General features: G+C 30.8%; 1 protein-coding gene across 13 annotated transcripts in view; it reads left to right on the top strand.

Moving 5' to 3' along the window:
* The window catches only part of LOC142332044 (cleavage and polyadenylation specificity factor subunit 6-like), a 150,892-nt gene that overhangs the window by 25,421 nt on the left and 106,653 nt on the right, over window positions 1-18,818 (top strand). For 11 of the 13 annotated variants that reach the window (XR_012758129.1, XR_012758128.1, XR_012758131.1 and 8 more), the window contains exons 9-12: window positions 1,091-1,238; window positions 4,533-4,688; window positions 5,512-5,665; window positions 8,881-8,970. Coding sequence is in view for 9 of the 13 variants with exons in the window: in XM_075378155.1 (XP_075234270.1) it covers window positions 1,091-1,238; window positions 4,533-4,688; window positions 5,512-5,665; window positions 8,881-8,970 (548 nt within the window). In the remaining 4 variants the exon portion in view is untranslated. The remainder of the gene's footprint in view (window positions 1-1,090; window positions 1,239-4,532; window positions 4,689-5,511; window positions 5,666-8,880; window positions 8,971-18,818) is intronic. The other 2 variants (XM_075378158.1, XM_075378157.1) reach the window with 1 other exon arrangement.

Raw genomic sequence — 18,818 nt, 5'->3', positions numbered from 1 at the left:
CGGGGGTAAAATTATAGAGTGTGTAGGTATGTTGATAATTACTACATAGCTTATGTCATTTGAGATGAAATAAGCGTTTAAACAAAGAATGAATTTTTCATGGTTTATTTTTCTGATGTTATCCCATATAGACAAAGCCTAATTTAATGCACAGTTAGGTAAATTGTAAATAACTCTTATAAGAAAATTATTATCTTATAAAATTGTATTGGGATAACTCTAATAAAAAAGAAAAGTGTATCACGTAATACACTTATAGCTGAGTAAGAGTTACACTTTATTGAAATCAGAAGTAGTGATTTTAATTAAAAACCTAATTGTTGCAGTTGAGTAACCAGACAATGAACAAAGTGTTGCTGATATGGAACAAAAGGATTAAAAGGATTACAGTGTAGATATTTGTAGTTGAAAATAGAGTAGTAAAATATATATCAAACACAAAGTATAACACAGTTTTCCTCTAACAAAAAACAATAAATTAGGTTTCTCCAATCTTGCAGACAATTTAATAATCAATAGACATTCAATCACTGACTCGGATACAACTTTAAGAATAATAGAAATTGTAAAAGGATGTTATAATAATAATAATAATAAAAATATTATATATACAAGTATAGACAAAAGTTTAACAATGTACAAACAGAGTTTGATAATGACTTTCTTATCAAAACTGCCATAGATAACAGCACATTCGTATAATTTATTAAATGTTAAATAGCGTTAGTACAGTACTATGTGTGTGGCTGACCACATGAAACATTTTATTTTAATTTTTTGACTACATATTTTTATAATATGTGACAATTTTAATGTGTGATTTTTAAAAAAAATTGTTAACTGATTATGAGGGAAACCCTTGAAAGCACTTTTAAAATGGAAAAACAATAAGGATAAGGTAAGAGGCGTTAATGAATTCTGTACTGCTGTTGGAAAACTTTTATTTTTGATATAATAGGTACAGAGGAAAATGGGACAAATGCAATAACAAAAAAGTATATATATGTGTGTGTAAATAAATATAAATAAAGTTTACTTACATTTTCAATAAAAATTTGTCTTAATTCTAAAAAAAAAAAATATTTTACAGCCTCCTCAATATGTTGGGCCACCGCCTCCAGAACATAGAGCTGAAGGTCCACCACCTTTAAGCGAGGTAGAATTTGAAGAGATTATGAGCCGTAATAGGACTGTTTCAAGCTCTGCTATTGCAAGAGCTGTCTCTGATGCAGCTGCTGGTATGTATGTTGTATTGTCTTATGTAATTGTTAAGTTTTAAATTTGAAAAGAAATTGTATTTGTTACAAGCAATGTTTGTCTTGTGATAAACAGTAATAAAATTCTATTCCTTTTTTGTAGATCTTTTAGTTTATTGTTTACAGTAATATTATTGATTATACATACACATTTTTTTATAATCTATTCTTTTTGTACAATCAGTACAGCAAAATGAAATTGTTAATTATAATGAATAATGTTTCTTTGCTAAGTGTGATCTGTTTTGATTTCATATTTTACTACCTAGTTTTTTTATATTTAAGCTAACTTTGTAAGAGTCTTTTTTTGGACTAAAATAATTTTTAATGTATTTTAATGAAAAAAAATTTGTATAAAAATGTAAATGATAATTTCATTAAAACATTGATTTTCTGGTTAATAGTCCATTGCTATTTTGGAGTACTGAAAACTTACTTTCCTGAATCTGCTGTATTAAATAATCAATTTCAAGTTGATAGAATGAAACTAGAAACATGAGAAAAATTTATAAAACCTATAAATTTAAAAAATAAGAAAAATTTATAAAGTAGGGTGATAAGCCAGAAATGTTAAAAGTTTTAAAAGTGTTTTATTGTAAGGGTTGATTGCTGAGATATTGCTTTCATTATTAAACAATGAATCATGTTTGGAAGCACTGTTTACCAGTACAAGGTACCTGTGGCAAGTTATCTTGAAACAGATGGCACACAGTGTTATTGCTTGACAAAGCAAGTAGTGACATTATACACGCACTAACGGTGTGAACTGTGTGCTGATTTACTACTAAAAAGAAATGCATATTTGTATTATCTGCTAATACTGTTATGTTGCTATGGAGATGTTTAGCCACACATTCTGTGCAGCCATACAGTCGTCTCCACACAGTCAATGCTAATCGACTGACCGCTAATATTTATCCTAATCCATTTGTTACCAACTGTCAGAGTTCTGAAATATTCTCACCTATAATTTGTTTCCACTCTGAAAACACTTCAGTTTTTAGAAACTTAAAAAAACATGTTTGTATGTTGATTCTGAATTATTTTTAAAATGCAAATTAGGGTGTTGTATAAATTAGTAATTTTATAAAATTGCAATCCGAGGATAAATTTTTTTCAAATATTTGATAGAACCAATTTCCAGATATACAAGCTCTACTGTTAACTGATTTTGTAATAAGTTGAATCATTCCACAGTTTAAAGCAAAATAAGACGTCAGTGTGTGTACCTGAAGATGTTAAATTTTTCAACTAACAATGTAGTATTTCTGGACTCTGTTATTGTACTATAACATCAGGGAAAGTAAAAATAAGCACATTTTTCTTGCTTGTTTCACCATCTCACCATCTTTTTTTGTTTTTACCCAACGTTCATACACTGGCTGATAATGCAGAGTGTATATCTGCTAGATTTTTCCACAATGGTTTTATTTTAATAACCTCAGTCTTAACTGAAATTATTCCCATCTCTGTTGTAACTGAAATTACAACCATCTATGTTTCTTCTTCATAAATAACATTACATTCCACATACATGAAATATACAGCTTCAGAGTTTAGCAGCTATTTTCAAACGAATTGAATTTTTGCTAAAAATGCCATAACTTCCATTTGCAATTAAGAAACTGTAAGATAAATCATTTTCTTTTTTATATATATTTGTATAGTTGATATTTTCTTGACATGTTAATTTACGATAGCTTAACATAACTTGTTAAGTTTTATTAAACATAAAGCGGTATTGATAACAGAAGAGATAAGACTGAACCTTATGTGTGCATTATGGATATATAATTAGGCTATATATAATTGGAAGAACTTTCAGTAGAGAATATCCATTGAGGATATCCAGCTTTGAGGAGTGATGCAAGGTATGAATGTTGCTGATAAAAACACAGAGATTACTATTTGTCAGCTGATGTGAAATTTATGAGAATTCTGCTAAGATATCAATCATTTACAAGCCGTGAAAAAAAATCCCTTTCAGAACACCGGAAGGCAGAGGTAGATTTCACCAATGCTAAGTAGGTGATAAAAAAGATTTCCACCTTAAAGTTAAGAAAAACTTAAAATTTACTCAATATGACAGGGGTTGCATGTAAAAAAAGTTTCACATGTAAGCATACGACAAGCCTCACCTTCTTATAATTCTAGCAACATTTTGTTCATCCTTAGCCGTAAGGGTTGGTCATATCAAAAATTGTTTCAGACAAAATTTTTAGGTAATGTTTAGAGGACTAATGACCACTTTAAACCGATTTGATGCTGTGCCTATTAAGGGAGGTATGATTTTTTTTGTCTTCGAAACCCTATCTTTTCCACCCCGTGGACCAATGGTTGGTGATATCAAAAAACTTTACTTAGATAAGTTTTAGGCTGTTATCCAAAGAATAATAGGAACTTTAAATAAATTTGATATTTTTCTTAATAAGAAAGTTTAGCACATATATATATAGTATTTTTTTGTAATCAACCAACTTGAACAACCCAAGAACAGAATTACAAAGTAAATGAAATGACACCTTATTTTTTTCTTTTCCTTATTCCAATAGCACTTTCACGGGATCCTGCATCATCAGTTATATATAAATTATATAAAAAAATTACATATCAAACATAACAATTTTTTTTTTTTTAATAATAGTTAAAAGGTTGAAATATTAAAATGGTTAAAATTACTATTGTATACACAAAACATGAAGTCAGTTAAAATAACTACATAGATTTAAATATGATGTCAATTAAGAACTAAAAATAAAATAATTAGAAAATTTATACCATGTAACCTGGTCTGCCAACGTTACATTACTGAGTGGATTTGAAATTATTTATATACATTCTGATTATATCTATTTTCATATTTAAATATGTGTAGTTATTTTATTTAATTAACTTCATGTTCATGTGTATGTGATAGTATCCATTACTATAGGTAGCTTTCTTATGAAATTTACCTAAAAGAGGAAAATTGTGATCATTCTCTGTTTACATTTTTAGAAAATGACTTGTTTGAATCTTATTATGATAAATGTAAAAGCTGTTTATATTTCATGACAACATTTGTTTTTTTAATTTTTAAACATTATGTTTTTAGGTAGCTTCAGTAGCTGAATATGGTTTGTTTTTAGTTGTGATTATACATTTGTACGATTATGCAATTTTGTAATGTTAGATTTTATTTTAGGTATGATTTTAATTTAAATCATGTGATTTGTGATTTTAGAGATGAAGTATGATTAATATTATTGAAGTTATATTTGTATTTTTCATTTGTAGGAGAGTATGCAAGCGCTATAGAAACATTGGTTACTGCAATATCGCTTATAAAACAATCCAAAGTGGCAAATGATGATCGTTGCAAGATTCTTATTAGTTCATTGCAAGACACACTACATGGTGTTGAAACAAAAAGCTATGGTTCCGCACGTAGAGGTATTTATTATAAACCTTTCATTTAAAGATTTGTTTTTATAAAATTGTATATATTATACAATTTCTATATATTAAATAGGATTAATTAGTTTTAAAATCTACATGTCAGGGATTCTGTGTACATTTATTGGTTAGGGGTTTCTTTTTAATTTTTAAAAATGAAAATTGGTCATTCCTTTACAAAACGGTTTTTATGAAGGTATGTTAAAAGTAAACAAGATTTATACATATTGAGCATGATTTTCATGTTTCCTAACTAAAAAAAAATTTGGGGATAGTTATTGGATGAAGTTGATTGGTGTGACAAAATTTTTGCACTGTTTGTTTGATACACATTTTAGTGGACTGTAAATAAATTAGTTCTTATTATGCCTTTATTGTTGTGGCTAAGCTGTGGTCCCACACTCATTATATATACATAAATTGTAAACACACAGAATGTAAACAATAAACAAATGAAGTATTTCACAATCCCATCCAGTTGTTTTGTAAGTGATATGAAGTTAAAATGGTTGATTATGTATAAATATTACGTCTCTCTTAAGTTTGGCTGAAAAACTTCTAGCCAAGCATTTAAAATAGCTGCAGATATTTAAAAATTTATGTCAGTTGAAACTAATCCCGAAATCTATAATTGACAAAAAAAAATCATTATTTCTACACTCGCCGAGTGAACAGAATAATACAATGCAGTATAATATTAGTACAGAAGTGAAAATGAGAACAGTCAGATAAGTATTGTTTTTTTAAACTTTGAGTAAAAACTGCAAATAGTTGCACTATTAAATAGTCAGTTGATTTTATGGTAAACTTGTTTTTCCAGAGCGATCAAGATCTCGTGATAGAGAAAGAAGTCACAGACGTTCACGACGAGAAAGATCACGTTCTAGAGAACGTGATTATAGAGAGAGAAGCAGAGATAGAGATAGAGACAGGGAACGCGAGAGAGAGAGGGAACGGGAACGTGAGAAAGACAGGTAATTTTTTCTTATTAACTGAATATGTATTTCAGTTGAAGATTTTTGTCTTCAAATTGAATTTTTGGTTTGTATAATAAGTAAATATTACTTTGTATATTATTAATATTTTACTTATGATCTTTGAGGTTCTGTATGATTTTTTATTTTTATTAAAATAACAAATTGGGTAAAACAGTTGCTGAAAAAAGTTTAATATTAATAAGCAAGTTAGTTCCTGGGTTTCAAGAAAGAAACATTGAATTTATTATATATACCACCAGTATTTCTGGCATATTATATGTGCTATTATGTTAGTATTTTTAGTTAGACAAGAGGTTGATACTATCTAAATGCATAGTTTATTAACTTTCAATGTTTAAAAATTGTATTTTATTTAGCAATTTGATGCTTTGATATTGCTTAAATATTACAATTTTGTTATTAGATTGAACTCTCTTGATTATATTTAGTTAAATGGATTAAAGTTGACTTCTAGCAACTTGTGCTTAGGTTTCTAATATGAAAAATTGTAACATTTTTTAAAGGTCTTGAATTAAAAAAAAAAATAGTTTTCATCTTGTTCATCTTTATAATAGTAACAACCTGATTACATCTGTCGGTTAAAGATTATTATTAGCCTGATTTTCTAATAGTGAAGATGTTATCAATTAATCCTTCAGTTTTATTTTTCTTCAGAGTACTCAAAAAGGTGGGTAATTTTCAGATTGAAGTTTCTTCAGCTGTAACTTAGCCGTAGCCATAATGTTTATTCAATCTAAGCTGGTTTTTGTCAATGGGGAAAAATTATTTTCTGCCTAAATAAAATAAAAATTTAATGCATGCTTTAATAAAAATATTGTTGTACTTTTAAAAAAGAATACCTTTTAATATGATTTAAGTGGTTTACAAAATTTATTCACATGTGTTTTTAGAAAAACTTGTCAATTGTAAAACACCTCTATATATAAGGTTTTATCTATAAATGATTCTTATCTCCTTTAATTTATCCCACCAAATATTTATAAAATGATGGGAATAGTTCTTTTTTTTTTGTTTTTAGCTGTATTGGTAGAATTAGAAATAAAATATTGTATACTTGTAAAAAAAAGTAAAAATGTTAAAAAAGATTTTTTGTAAAAGTAGGTTGAAGTTTTATTTTACATACCTTACTGTTTTCATATCTATTTAAAAAATGATAATAAACTCAGATTTTTTTTGTCATTTATAAAAATTTGAATATTCTGAATATAAGGTGCGAGTAGATTGTCCTTTCTCAACATCCGTACCCTCGTTCTTTTTTTCTAATTATTGGCTCTTTGAGTGTAAATCTGGTTGTGCTAGATCACCCTTGCTAAGGATGATGGGATTGAAGGTACGTCCTTGGAGTTATCATTTAGAGGCTGCCTATGGACACATTTGGGGATTCTGTCTGTCTAGTGGTAGAACAATGAGCCTAACGAATGAGACTTACATTTGTTAACAGAGTTAACCAGAAATTGTGCTCGTGTATTGTCTACTGTACTGGGAGGAAAAAGATTTTCAGTAGTATTTACTGTCCACTTCAGTAAATCTGTTACAGGTGAGCCATTTTTATTGATAATTGCTTCTACACAACCCCGTCATGTTTGATAAATTAGGGAATATGGAAAATCCTTTTAAATTTTTATAAAACATCAAGTGACATGCTCTGAAAAATTGGATATTTTCTGAAATATAGTATAGTAGTAACACACAAATACACATATCATGGTCATATATACATCACACGCATATACAGTTATTTATGAATGTGGTTTAATGTGGGCATTAAAATCAATGTAAGCTTGTCAAGGAAGAAATAAATTCAGTTTATGTAATTCATAGGAATGTTGATTTAGTTTTGTTAAGTGATAGAAAAGTTTGTATGCTCATGTATTGTCTTTCAACAACCTATATACTTGTTGAGATATATAACAACTCCTACTTACTCAGTATCCTTAGGAATTCAAAATTCATAGCCACACCAACGATCCACCAGTTCTCCTTATTTTCACCTAACCTGACCCATTTGCTCTGCTTAACACCTGACTTCCTCTAGATCAAACGTAATATTATCTTCCTGAGGTCAACTGTTCCCAAAGGCTTCATTCCATTGGTTCTCCCAAGAAATACGCTAGCAGCTACTTTTTCATTTTCCATTTGTGTAACATGTTCTGCCTAGCTACAACGTTTTATTGATTCTATCTTTACCTGGACTTGAATAAACATACTTTCATCCTCTCTAACTTTCATCTCTTCTTCTCTAACCTCAGTGACCACATCTCACAACCATACAAGAGATCTGGGTAATATTATTTTTTTTAATTTTAATTTTTTGGTATTTTAACTCATAATTATTTTAATTTTGCATGTTCAGAGCTCAGTAGCTTTATCAATGAAAACATGCATTTCCCAAATTTTCTTTCTTAATTCCCTTACTGATTTAGTTATGGCGTGTTTGCGTTGTCCCTAGAAATTCAACTCTTTTGAAAGACCTTTCATTAATATGAACACTAACGCCGTGATTTGAATTTTTATCCGTCCCCAAATACTTAGATTTCTCTTTATTGATGATGATTCCACATGAACTTTGTTATTTTGCTGAAATAATTTGATTATATCTTAAGAATATCCTTGGAGTGGAATGTGCAACCTCCCTGTTACTATCTTACTACATTTACTTATGCCCTAAAATACATTATAACTCATCTTAATAATATGGATAGGTAAGATAACAATGAAATTTACTACAGCATTATAGAATGGGAAAAAAAATATTATTACACAGTTTATACAAGGTTGTTTTCTGTGTTGTAATTTTTTTTATTAGTTATTAATTATATTATTTTACTACAGTGCGTTAAAGATATTTCTATGTAATATTATCATCTGCTTCCATCCTTTGAATAAAGTATTAAATGTCATTGACATAAAATGGGATTTTCTTTCATAATGAATGAATTGTACGTAATGTTCATCAATTAGCATGGACATGGTTTCTAAATTTAATAATGCTAGGTAAACAAAGTAAATGCAGTTTATTAAGTTTGAATAGTATGAAGCCCTATGAATGGCAGGCCCATATCAAGATGGCTAGATTGTAACAATTGAAAATATAGCCCTTGAGAACAATCTGTTTAAAAGCTTTTGCTTTCGCTCTAACGTATTATACATATTGTAGAATATGTTTGTTATGAAACTGTATCTTTCTGTAGATATTATGCTGAAGCGTATGCCAGAGAGAGATCACGAAGTAGAGATCGGGATCGTGAAAGGGAGTACAGGGAAAGAAGTCGGGAAGATAGGTGAGTAATATATTTTTTAATTAAATGTAATTTTTTTATCTTTGTAAAAGAATTGTATTTAATTTAAATCATTAAGGTTTTTTTTTTATGTATCTGTTAAGATCACATTATATGTTTACGGTCAGTGGGGTCTTTAGGGACAAATTTAACTGAGAGGTAATAATTATATTTATTATAGTGAAGAATACAATTTTTTTTCTTTAACCCTTTGAAGACTTGTTCACTATCTTAGCGATTGTAAATAAGTAAAAAAATTATTCATAGATAAAGGTTAATAAATTTTCATATACTGATAAACTGAGTTAAGGAATGGTTCAGTTTGTCATTTGTTTGCGCGTGCATAATCTTTTTTAAATGCTTTTTTCATTTATTTTTTTATTTTTTCATGTTTTTTATTACATTAAAAAAATGTTAATTCATTCTTTAAATAAGGTGGTTAAGGAATGGGTCATTAATTTTTTTTCAAATTTCTTTCACTTGAAAGGCCTTTTATCTGGAAGTCCTGGTTCAAATCCCGATCAGGCATGGCCTTTTTACACACTACAAAAATGATCATTTATCTCATCCTCTGAAGCAATACCTAACGGTAGTCCCGGAGGTTGCCTTTCATTAATCTGCAATGTGTTTTGTCCCTTTTTATCATGAAAGAACTACGATATTTTCTAATTTGTGATAGCTACATAATTAATATTTATAGTAAAAGATGTTTTAAACACTTACTTTCATAAAAATCAGATTTTATTGAATAGGTAATGTTTTTTCCTTTTAAGTAATTCAGTTACAAATATAATTCCTGGTCTAACCAATAAATAAAAAAAAAATAATGGTAATTGTTTACAGGGACTTACCTCCGAATTTGATGAAATTTGAAATATAACTTATTTAGGACCTAAGGTGTGTGTTATGATTAAAAGTTTTCTTCAGAAATGCCTTTCACCCAAGTTATGTCCCTTGTAAGATACACAGTAGTGTCACCAAAAATTTCATAATTCAGCACTATACAAGTATTACATTATTTACATTACTTTTACAATTATGTTGTAATTATGGACTCAGTCTACAATCAGCCAGAGGTTAATTAGACAAAGTTAGTGAGCATTAAGTTATGTTGATATCGTATGAAATTCAGTACACAGGATCGTTAATTAACCTAAAACCTATCATTACCTTAACCTTGACTTACATCTAACCCAACTCAATCAAATTTTACTTAAACAATGTTGTTTTTCTGTAAATAATGCATATTGCACTTAATCTAACTTGCACTTAAACTTAACCTTACCTCAGAGGCCCTGTTCCTGGACACATAATGTGACATCTTGTGCATCGCCCATTTGTTAACAGTTCCAGCTTCAGATGATGCATAGTGAATATTTTTTCTAGAACAGCTTCCATAGCATTAATTACTGTTTTTCTAAGGCCAGTTAGATTTTTAGCTTGTTCATCAACTTGAGGTTTTACTAGTTCTAGAGCCAGTTGACGCAGAAAGATAAGCATCTGGTTGTTATGATTTTTATGCCTATTAGGGTAGTTTTCAATGTAAAGAGTGTATGAATTTATGCTCTTGATGTCGATTAGAGTGTAAAACATGGTTAGAGGCCACATTTTTGTTCCTCTTTTTACAGAATAATTCCTAGCCATCTGGTCAATCTAATCAACACCTCCTTTTGTACTATTGTAGAACAATACAATATTGGGTTTATTCTTGTCATCATCACTCACTTTGTCATAATGATGTTGCGTAGAGAGCATGAGAAGATTATGCTTAGGCTTTTCCTTGACTATGTATAAATCTATAGAGTAAGTGAAGCCATTTCAGAATAGCTCTCAGTACAGGCAAACATGGAAGAATGTAAAGGTCTATTTTGTACTTCCTTCAATTCAGTAGTTATGTGTTTTCTATTTAATTGCAAACTCCCAATAAAGGTAAACTTCCAAGTCGTGATACAATTTTTTAGCAAGACCCACAATTTATAAAATCTTATCAGTTGTGACATTTTTGCCGGATTTAGCAGTTGGTCCGACAAGACGGTAGGGAAGTGCTGTATTATATTCAGATAGGATGTTTTCTGTTTTGTGCAGAAGAGGTTGATTGCGTCTTCATTTAACAGCTTTCAAATAGTCATCATGTTGTCCGTGTGGATGTTCGTAACTTGCATCTTTATGTTGCAAGTTCATATTTTCAGTATAAAGATTCTGCTGATCGTCATCTTGAGGTCTGGGATAATATCCTCAATTCTCTGGTACTAGTCCAGTCCTTATTGGTGCGGATGTGAACCCTCACTTTTGTGGCTAGCGGTTTCACCGACGATGGTGAATTAGTAGAGGGCTTCTTAGCTCAGCATGGTCTTCAGGCATCTAATGACTCTGGGGAGTGGCCCACCTATGTAGGTAATGTAGATGGGTGATGCTTGTTTGGAGGAATGAACATCAATGTTACCGTTGGTAGGTATACTTTGCCGATGTTTGTAACTGTAAGGTAGTTGATGACTGTTCAAGCGATCATCAATTGATTGTTTATTGAGATTGCTGCTGGTTTGAGTGAGTGCTACCAATGAAATGTTCTGGTTCACCAGGGTCATTCTCTGCACAGGCATGTGGACTAGAAAAATTTTGTTGATTTTCTTTCGGCCAGGCTTTGATTTTTGGATTGGAGTCTGGAGGTTCTGGATTTGGAAGGCCTGGGTATGAGTCTGTTGGTGCCTTTGTTGACGCTGCTGAAAATTCAATTTCCCGCAGTTCTGGTCAAGAGGGGCTTGCTCCATGGTGAAGCAGGGAATTATCAGCTTTAAAACAGGCTGTCAATCATTTGCTGAGAGCTTCTCAATGTGAGGGTAATCTGGAATGGTGGGCAGTTCTTGTGACTGAATACAGAAATTGTAGATCTCAGTATTTTCACAAAGTTTGAATAGTGAAGAGGGATTCCTGATGACTTGCATGAGCAAGGGTACAAAGATCCCGGGCGAGTTGCCTATAGAGTATTGGGACACAAAGGACGTAAGGACATTCTTCTGTCTGCCCTCTTGACCCGGTTCGGCATAATTTCAGACATGTCTGAGATCTTGTGCAAAGTACTGATGATTTACTGCCTGACGTTAGTGAAGCTGGAGAAACTGCATACTGTCTGTGGGTGGTAAGTGGTAAGGTTGCACAGTGGTGCAGTGATCTTTGAGATTACTGATATTGAAGTGTGTCAAGTTATCTACAGTTTAGGTAGGGGCAAGGCTTCAGGCTTCGATGGAATAATGACAGAGCTCCTTATTTGCTTGGTTGGGGTTAGTGTGAAAACAGTCACATGCATGTTTAACAAATTACTGTTTGGAGGATATTTTTCTGGTATGTTGGAAGAAGGATATTGTTAAATTGTTTAAAGGAGGCGACAAGGTTCCCGTTGTTTCTTCATTGTATAGGGCCTTGATGTTGCTGCTGGTTATTGGTAAGGTCTTCAAAAAGTTTTTCTATCTGTGTATAAATGAGAGGGTAATTTCACAAAGCTTATTGACGGAAAATCAGTAATACGGGTTTCATCCCGGAAAAGGTACCCAGGATGCCATACTTCACGTGATGTGTGTGCTAAGAGCTAGCGATGTCACGAAAATTCCCCTCTCCGGTACATTTAATAACTTTTGGTGGCCTTCTGTCATTTATCAATTACAAAAGAGAGAATGCACTGATAGTGAACTGCGAGTAATGGAAATTAACTTCAGGCATTGGGATGTGCTGCTCCGTGAAGGCAGACATTAGCAGTATGTTGGGCCCATTGTTGTGGGTGGTGGAGTTTGATCCCTTCTGTGGTTGAGATTGCCTGGCGGGTGTCTCATTGTTGCCTATGTTGGCAAGGGGCTCCTGCTGGTTGAAGAAAGCTTGTGAAGGGAGTTGTTTTGATCCACCCAGGCATGCAGGATACTTTTGATGTGGGGTCATCAACATATGATTATATTCAGTCTGGAGACCATGATGACGTTTCTCAAAGACTGTTTGGCAGTGAGGTGTCAGGTTTGTGTATCTATTTCAGGCCTTCGTATTAAATATGTTCAAGTTCAAAAGTACCTCAGAATATTTCTTGGCAACAAATTGCAGTTTAAGAAGCACCTTAATTATGTCACAGAGAAGGCCTGTTGTACCTTCTTTGGTATTCAATGAGTGGTCAGTCCTAATTGGGACCTTGATTTTAAAACTATGAGTATCCTGTATAAGGGTGTGTGCGAGGCAATTATACTATATGCGGTGTCTGTTTGGGCAGATAGGCTAGAATTTAAAGCTATCAGCATGTATTATTAAGAGCTCAACACTTTAATGGTAATGGGAGGTTACCGTACGATTTCACAGGAGGCAATCTTGGTGATGGCAGCTATAAAACCAATAGATTTAATTGGATCATTAAAGCAGCAGCGTTATTTTGCTAAGAAGTCTGGTCAATTGACTGCAGAAAATATTTGCAAGGTAGATTGGCATGACAATGCTTTATGGCAGGCTAGATTTGATGAGGCAGAGGATGCACATTATAAAAATGATTTCTTCCAACATGTTGTCGGTTTGTGGGACGCAAACCGTACAACATGTATGTACCTAACAAGTATGTGATACAATTTCATTCTGGTCATGCCGCTTTCTGAGACAGACTCTAAGGATTTGGGCTGGTGAATTCAGGTGTGTGAGTGCACGCACGCGTGTGCATATTTGGATTAGATGATGCATACCATGTAATTTATGGATACGCAAAATACGAACTTATACACATTGAGATTATTTGTTGGCTCAACATTAGATCTCTGTGAGAATTGGAAAACCAGGCAAAATGGATAATTGTTGAAAATTTCATCAGGTACCTGGCAAGAGAATGGATTGCCGAGGGAATTTAGGCTTTCACTTTGTCTTTCCTGTGTTTTGGTTTTGTTTTTCTTGTGTTATAAGGTTTGATGTTTTTTGTAGTGTTTGCTTATTTAGTCTTACTTTTATTTTTTGTTTTGTAATTTGTTATGGTTGCGTGTTGAACTCAACTTCCAACCTATCTGGTAGGTTGTTGCATTTTTAATTTCAGTTTCTTCACGTCACTCAGTCTTGTTAAATACTTGACATAGATGTGTGATTTTTAAATTGTTCATTTCCTAGTACTACCCTGATGGGAATATCACATGTGATATTCGCCACGAAACTACCACATGGAGGATGTCTATGGGGTCAGGATGTAGTATTTTTTCCAAGTCAGATGCTCCACTGTATAACTCCATATTCGAATATACTGGTTTTCTGAATCGCAAAGCATTCTTATCGATATGCCATATTTTCCAGGCATGTCTTTCATGAATACATTAAATGGGCATTGGCCTTGAAACAAAGAAAGCATTTCATCTATTGTAATGTTCAATCAATCCAGGTGAAAGGTACTTTGAAAATAAGCTATTTCTTGTGTAAAAAACTTACATTGGCGAAACTTATCTACAACCCGACGCTCTGATCTTGTTTCTTTATCATCAGACCTTATGATTTCAATTATTTCTTTGAATCTATTTTGACTCATAGCAGAATAAGTAGGATGCCTATATAAGATTGACCATAATTAATGATGATCAACTTCATTGTTTTTGTATACACCATTGAGAATAAAGAGACCATTAAAAGCCAACAGCTCTGTTTCATTGGTCTCTGAAATGTTTCTCCTTACAGCTTCTTCATTAGAATGACACAATTTTACTTAAAATATTTGGTGTGAAAAATTTTTTGAAATATTTCTTTTGGAGAATCACCTTCTGGTTTTAGGCCATACTTTTCACAAACAATATTTTCAGTTTGTCTTTTTCGATAACGTTGAGGGCAGCAACATAAGATCTTGGGGGTTTTCCATTGCATAAGTAAATAGTTCTGATAGACTGAAAAGTTACTATTAGCTTGTACATTTCCAAACACTGGTGTGATTGTGACAAAATTGCCGATTCAGGTTTAAATCAGAGTCTTCTTGATAATCGAACTGTATAACATCTTCTGTTTCACTAACTGCATCACTTTCATCAAAAATTGCTTAATCGGAATTTTCCTATTCAAGTTTTCCAACAGTTTCACTAAATTACTCATCTTTCAAAACTAGCTAACATAACCTCAACCGTTTAGCAAAAACTGAAAAGTTGTTTAAAAAATGAAACAGCTGATAGCAAGAAAATGTCATGTGTTCCAAGTGCTGCTAAAGTTGTGCAAAAAAATAAAACTAAATTAGAGATTTATCCAGAAAAAATATGTAAATAACTATTTAATATTTCCAAAAAAATTATTTTTTTTGCAGAATTTATTAATTTTTTCAGTTGGTTATGAAATTTAGAAAAAAAATAATAGTTTTCGTGGAGGTCCAAGGAGGGACCTGAGAGGGCTGTAAGTGATATTTTTAGTAGTTAATGTGCAATAAATAAAAAAATATTTGTTTTAAACTTCATGGTAAAGTTCATGAAGTAATCATCAATTTTTTAAGTTTGTTTAACATAAAAAAAAATACATATTTCGAAAGTATGGGCCTGGCAGGCTCCCCCAATTGGTCCTACAAGGGTTAATATGTGTGAAACATCTGAGATGTAAGTGATACTGATTAATGTTGATTTACCTCCATGCAACTATGCTGATTATGTAGCCAATACTAACTAGTACTAGTAAGTACTGGCTTTTAGAAATGATCAATGTTTCAGACAGGTTGGTTGTTGTCATCTGATTACAGCCTCAAACATATATATCTCATATTGCTATGTACTGGAGCAAAAAAATTTAATGAACACTTAATTCTATAAAAATAATGCATTAAATGAACTTATCTCCAGTACTGTACCATAGATACTATTAAGCTTTCACTATGACTTCATTACTAGCACTGCAATCAGTGATTTATTATTAACCTTATAATTAAGTCTAAAATGTACTTTTATAAGTACAGTCCCATTTGTTTTGAAAGCAAGTTATTTACACCTTTTCTTTTAAATTACATATGATACAGTCAAAAATGCAAATTGAAATAATTTTGATGGACAGTTTGCCTACAATGCGTAAGTAAACAAACAGTGTAGATATATTTGTCATTGACAGCTTATACATTTTTTCACAATGATTTAATTCATTAATTTGTTTTTTAATTAGCAGCTGATTGTTAAAAAGTTATATAATAGAAATAGTTGGAAAAATTAATATAATTCTGTGTAATAGAATAAGAAAAACTTAAAACTATAGCAGTAGAAAAAATATTTTACTACATTGACAATAACACATAGTATTGATAAAACAATAAACGGATCTTAGTATTTATGAAGTTCATTATAGTATTCAATGGAAGGATGCTTCTCAAATTTTATGACATGGTCCCTTTTTGTCTTTTAACAAACAGCATCAGTTTGAATTTACTATTAGAAAAAAATGTGTATACAATATACTAAAATATAGAAAAATAGTTCAAAATGAGAATAAAGTTTTATGCGATTATAAATTAAATTTTTTGTATCCATTCAATTCATCAATAATTTACGAACTTTTACTGGTTATAGATGTGGCTGTTTTAGAGCAATTGTTTCATCAATCTCCTCCCCTGCTCCTTGAAGGCTGTAGTAAGAAATTATATTTAAAAAGTTATTAATCAAACCCCATTATTTTTCTTAAAAATTTCTCAATGTTTCATGACTAGGGACCCCAAAAAACAAAAAAGTGAGGGGTAATGTTTGTACTTATGTATGTGTGTTGGTGTGTTTGAAGCTTAATAGTTATTTTTGACTGGGTAAACTGATTTTTTATGAAATTTGTCACTGAGACTCATGTATTTGGGCAATTTGTTGATAAAAGTTGGGGGTCATTCTCTCCAGGAAATGGAGTAGATAGCTTGGAGTCAATTTTCTAAAACTTTTGCAAACATACTCCACTTATATTAACGCCAGTACATGTATACATGCTTATCTTGCCATTTAAAAAAAAAACATTTGTCCCCAAATTATCTCCTCCTTCCCCTAAAATCGAAAAAGCAATCTTTATTTGTTACATATTTTTAATCAAATTTTTTTACAACTTCATAGGTGTGCTTAGTGGTATTGCAAATGACCCAAAAACATACTATAGGGGCAGTATGTTAGGGGAACTGATCAGGATTTAAATATATACATTTTTTGATTCTTTTAAGAACTTTTTTTGGTTTATTTAAACTTCTAATAGTAACATTACAGTAGTATTTCATCATAAACCACCCTCACCACAAAAAAATAAAACTTTGGTAACTTTTAATGGATCTACATCTTTCAGTAGAATCTTTTTTTGGTCGCTAAAATTTTACATATTACTTGTAGATAAATTAAAAAACTTTCTTGGGAGATAATTTAAGGATAAATAACCAATGCCAGGAAAGTATAACTATTTTGTAGATTTTTTAAATAAAGTAAAATTTGTTTCTCAAAAACAGAGAAGTAGTTGTAAACTGAGAACTACAAATTAACTAGCTGGTTCACAGTTAATTATTGCTTTGAGGATTTACTTTGTACATATTTGAAATGTTATTTTCAAATAAATTCAAATTAAAACTATGAAAATTTAAAATAGCTCTGCTGCTCTAATTTTTATCACCTTTGTTTTGTAATAAATTCAAATTATTCTAGTAAATTATGTATCCTAGAGGTAACTCCTCCAAGGAAAGTAAAACATTTTATTTTATGATTATAAAATATTGTTCAGATTTTTTTTAGATGTTAAAAAATTATTTTCCAAATGAAAAAAAAAAACAAAACGATTGTTCATGGTATTTTTAGTATATCTTATTTTGAAAAATTCCTGGTTTTCAAAGGATTTAATTTATTTTAATATTCTATTTTTAGTAACTCTATATTAAAAGCAGGTTGTAGTTTTAAACAATTTTTAGTTAATGTAAGAAACAAACCACTGGTTCTCTAACGTATGAAATAACATAGTTTTCTATTTCTAAACATTCAGTAATTAATTTCCTTTGATTTTTCTTCAAGTTCATCACCTTGACAAAACTGTACAGAAAATGGTTGATTTATAATTAATTAGACCTCATTTAACACATACATTCTTGAAATGGCTTCATTTACTGGAATGCTATATATTTTTTACAGGTTAGGTTTTATTTAACAGTTAGTGTGTAAAATGCCTAACAGAACATTTAAACAAATGATTAAATTAAATTATCCAAAATGAAAACTGGTTTAAAATTTGTATCTTTTTTAACTTAAATTTATTAATTGTTTATTTATAATAGAATGACCTTTTAGTAAAATAAGTCTGGATACTTTTTTAAAAACATCTGTGTTTAGTGGAATGCAATGTTGTTAGTTATTTTTTAAATTTTATTCCTTGTAATTCTTAGTTTTATTTTTCTTATCACTTTCTGCCTTAGAGTTCTGTCTTAAATTAAGATCTATTAAAATAACATGCAGTACTTTTTCCCAAAGACAAAAACTATTTAATAGTGAAAGCCATTCAGCCTTAGGTCTATTATTTCTCTTTCTTATCAGTTCTTACAATTTCTCATTCCTCAGTCTGTGAAGTTAGAAATTATTCATTGTCTTCGTTTTGAAGTTAAACCAATAAAGCGTGCTTGTTGATCCATTCAGAAAGAAGAATTTCTATTGATATGGTTGACAGGTATGTTTAAGAATTAGTATGATCACTTCATACAGACTTTGAAAACAGTATATATGTTGGCACTTATTTGTACACTTCTTGGTGTTATATATTATTTTGAAGCAACTAATATTTTCTTACAGTTGGATGAAATTCTTAGTAGTTTTAATAGAGATTACTCATTCCTTTACAGCCTTTTTTATAGTTTTGCTAATTGAAAACACGAAACTATATGTGTACTATAATTCTTCTGGGTG

The sequence above is a fragment of the Lycorma delicatula genome, chromosome 11, assembly GCF_047948215.1.
Source record: "Lycorma delicatula isolate Av1 chromosome 11, ASM4794821v1, whole genome shotgun sequence".
Taxonomy (NCBI): Eukaryota; Metazoa; Arthropoda; class Insecta; order Hemiptera; family Fulgoridae; genus Lycorma; species Lycorma delicatula.
This window is presented reverse-complemented; position numbering and strand designations above follow the sequence as displayed.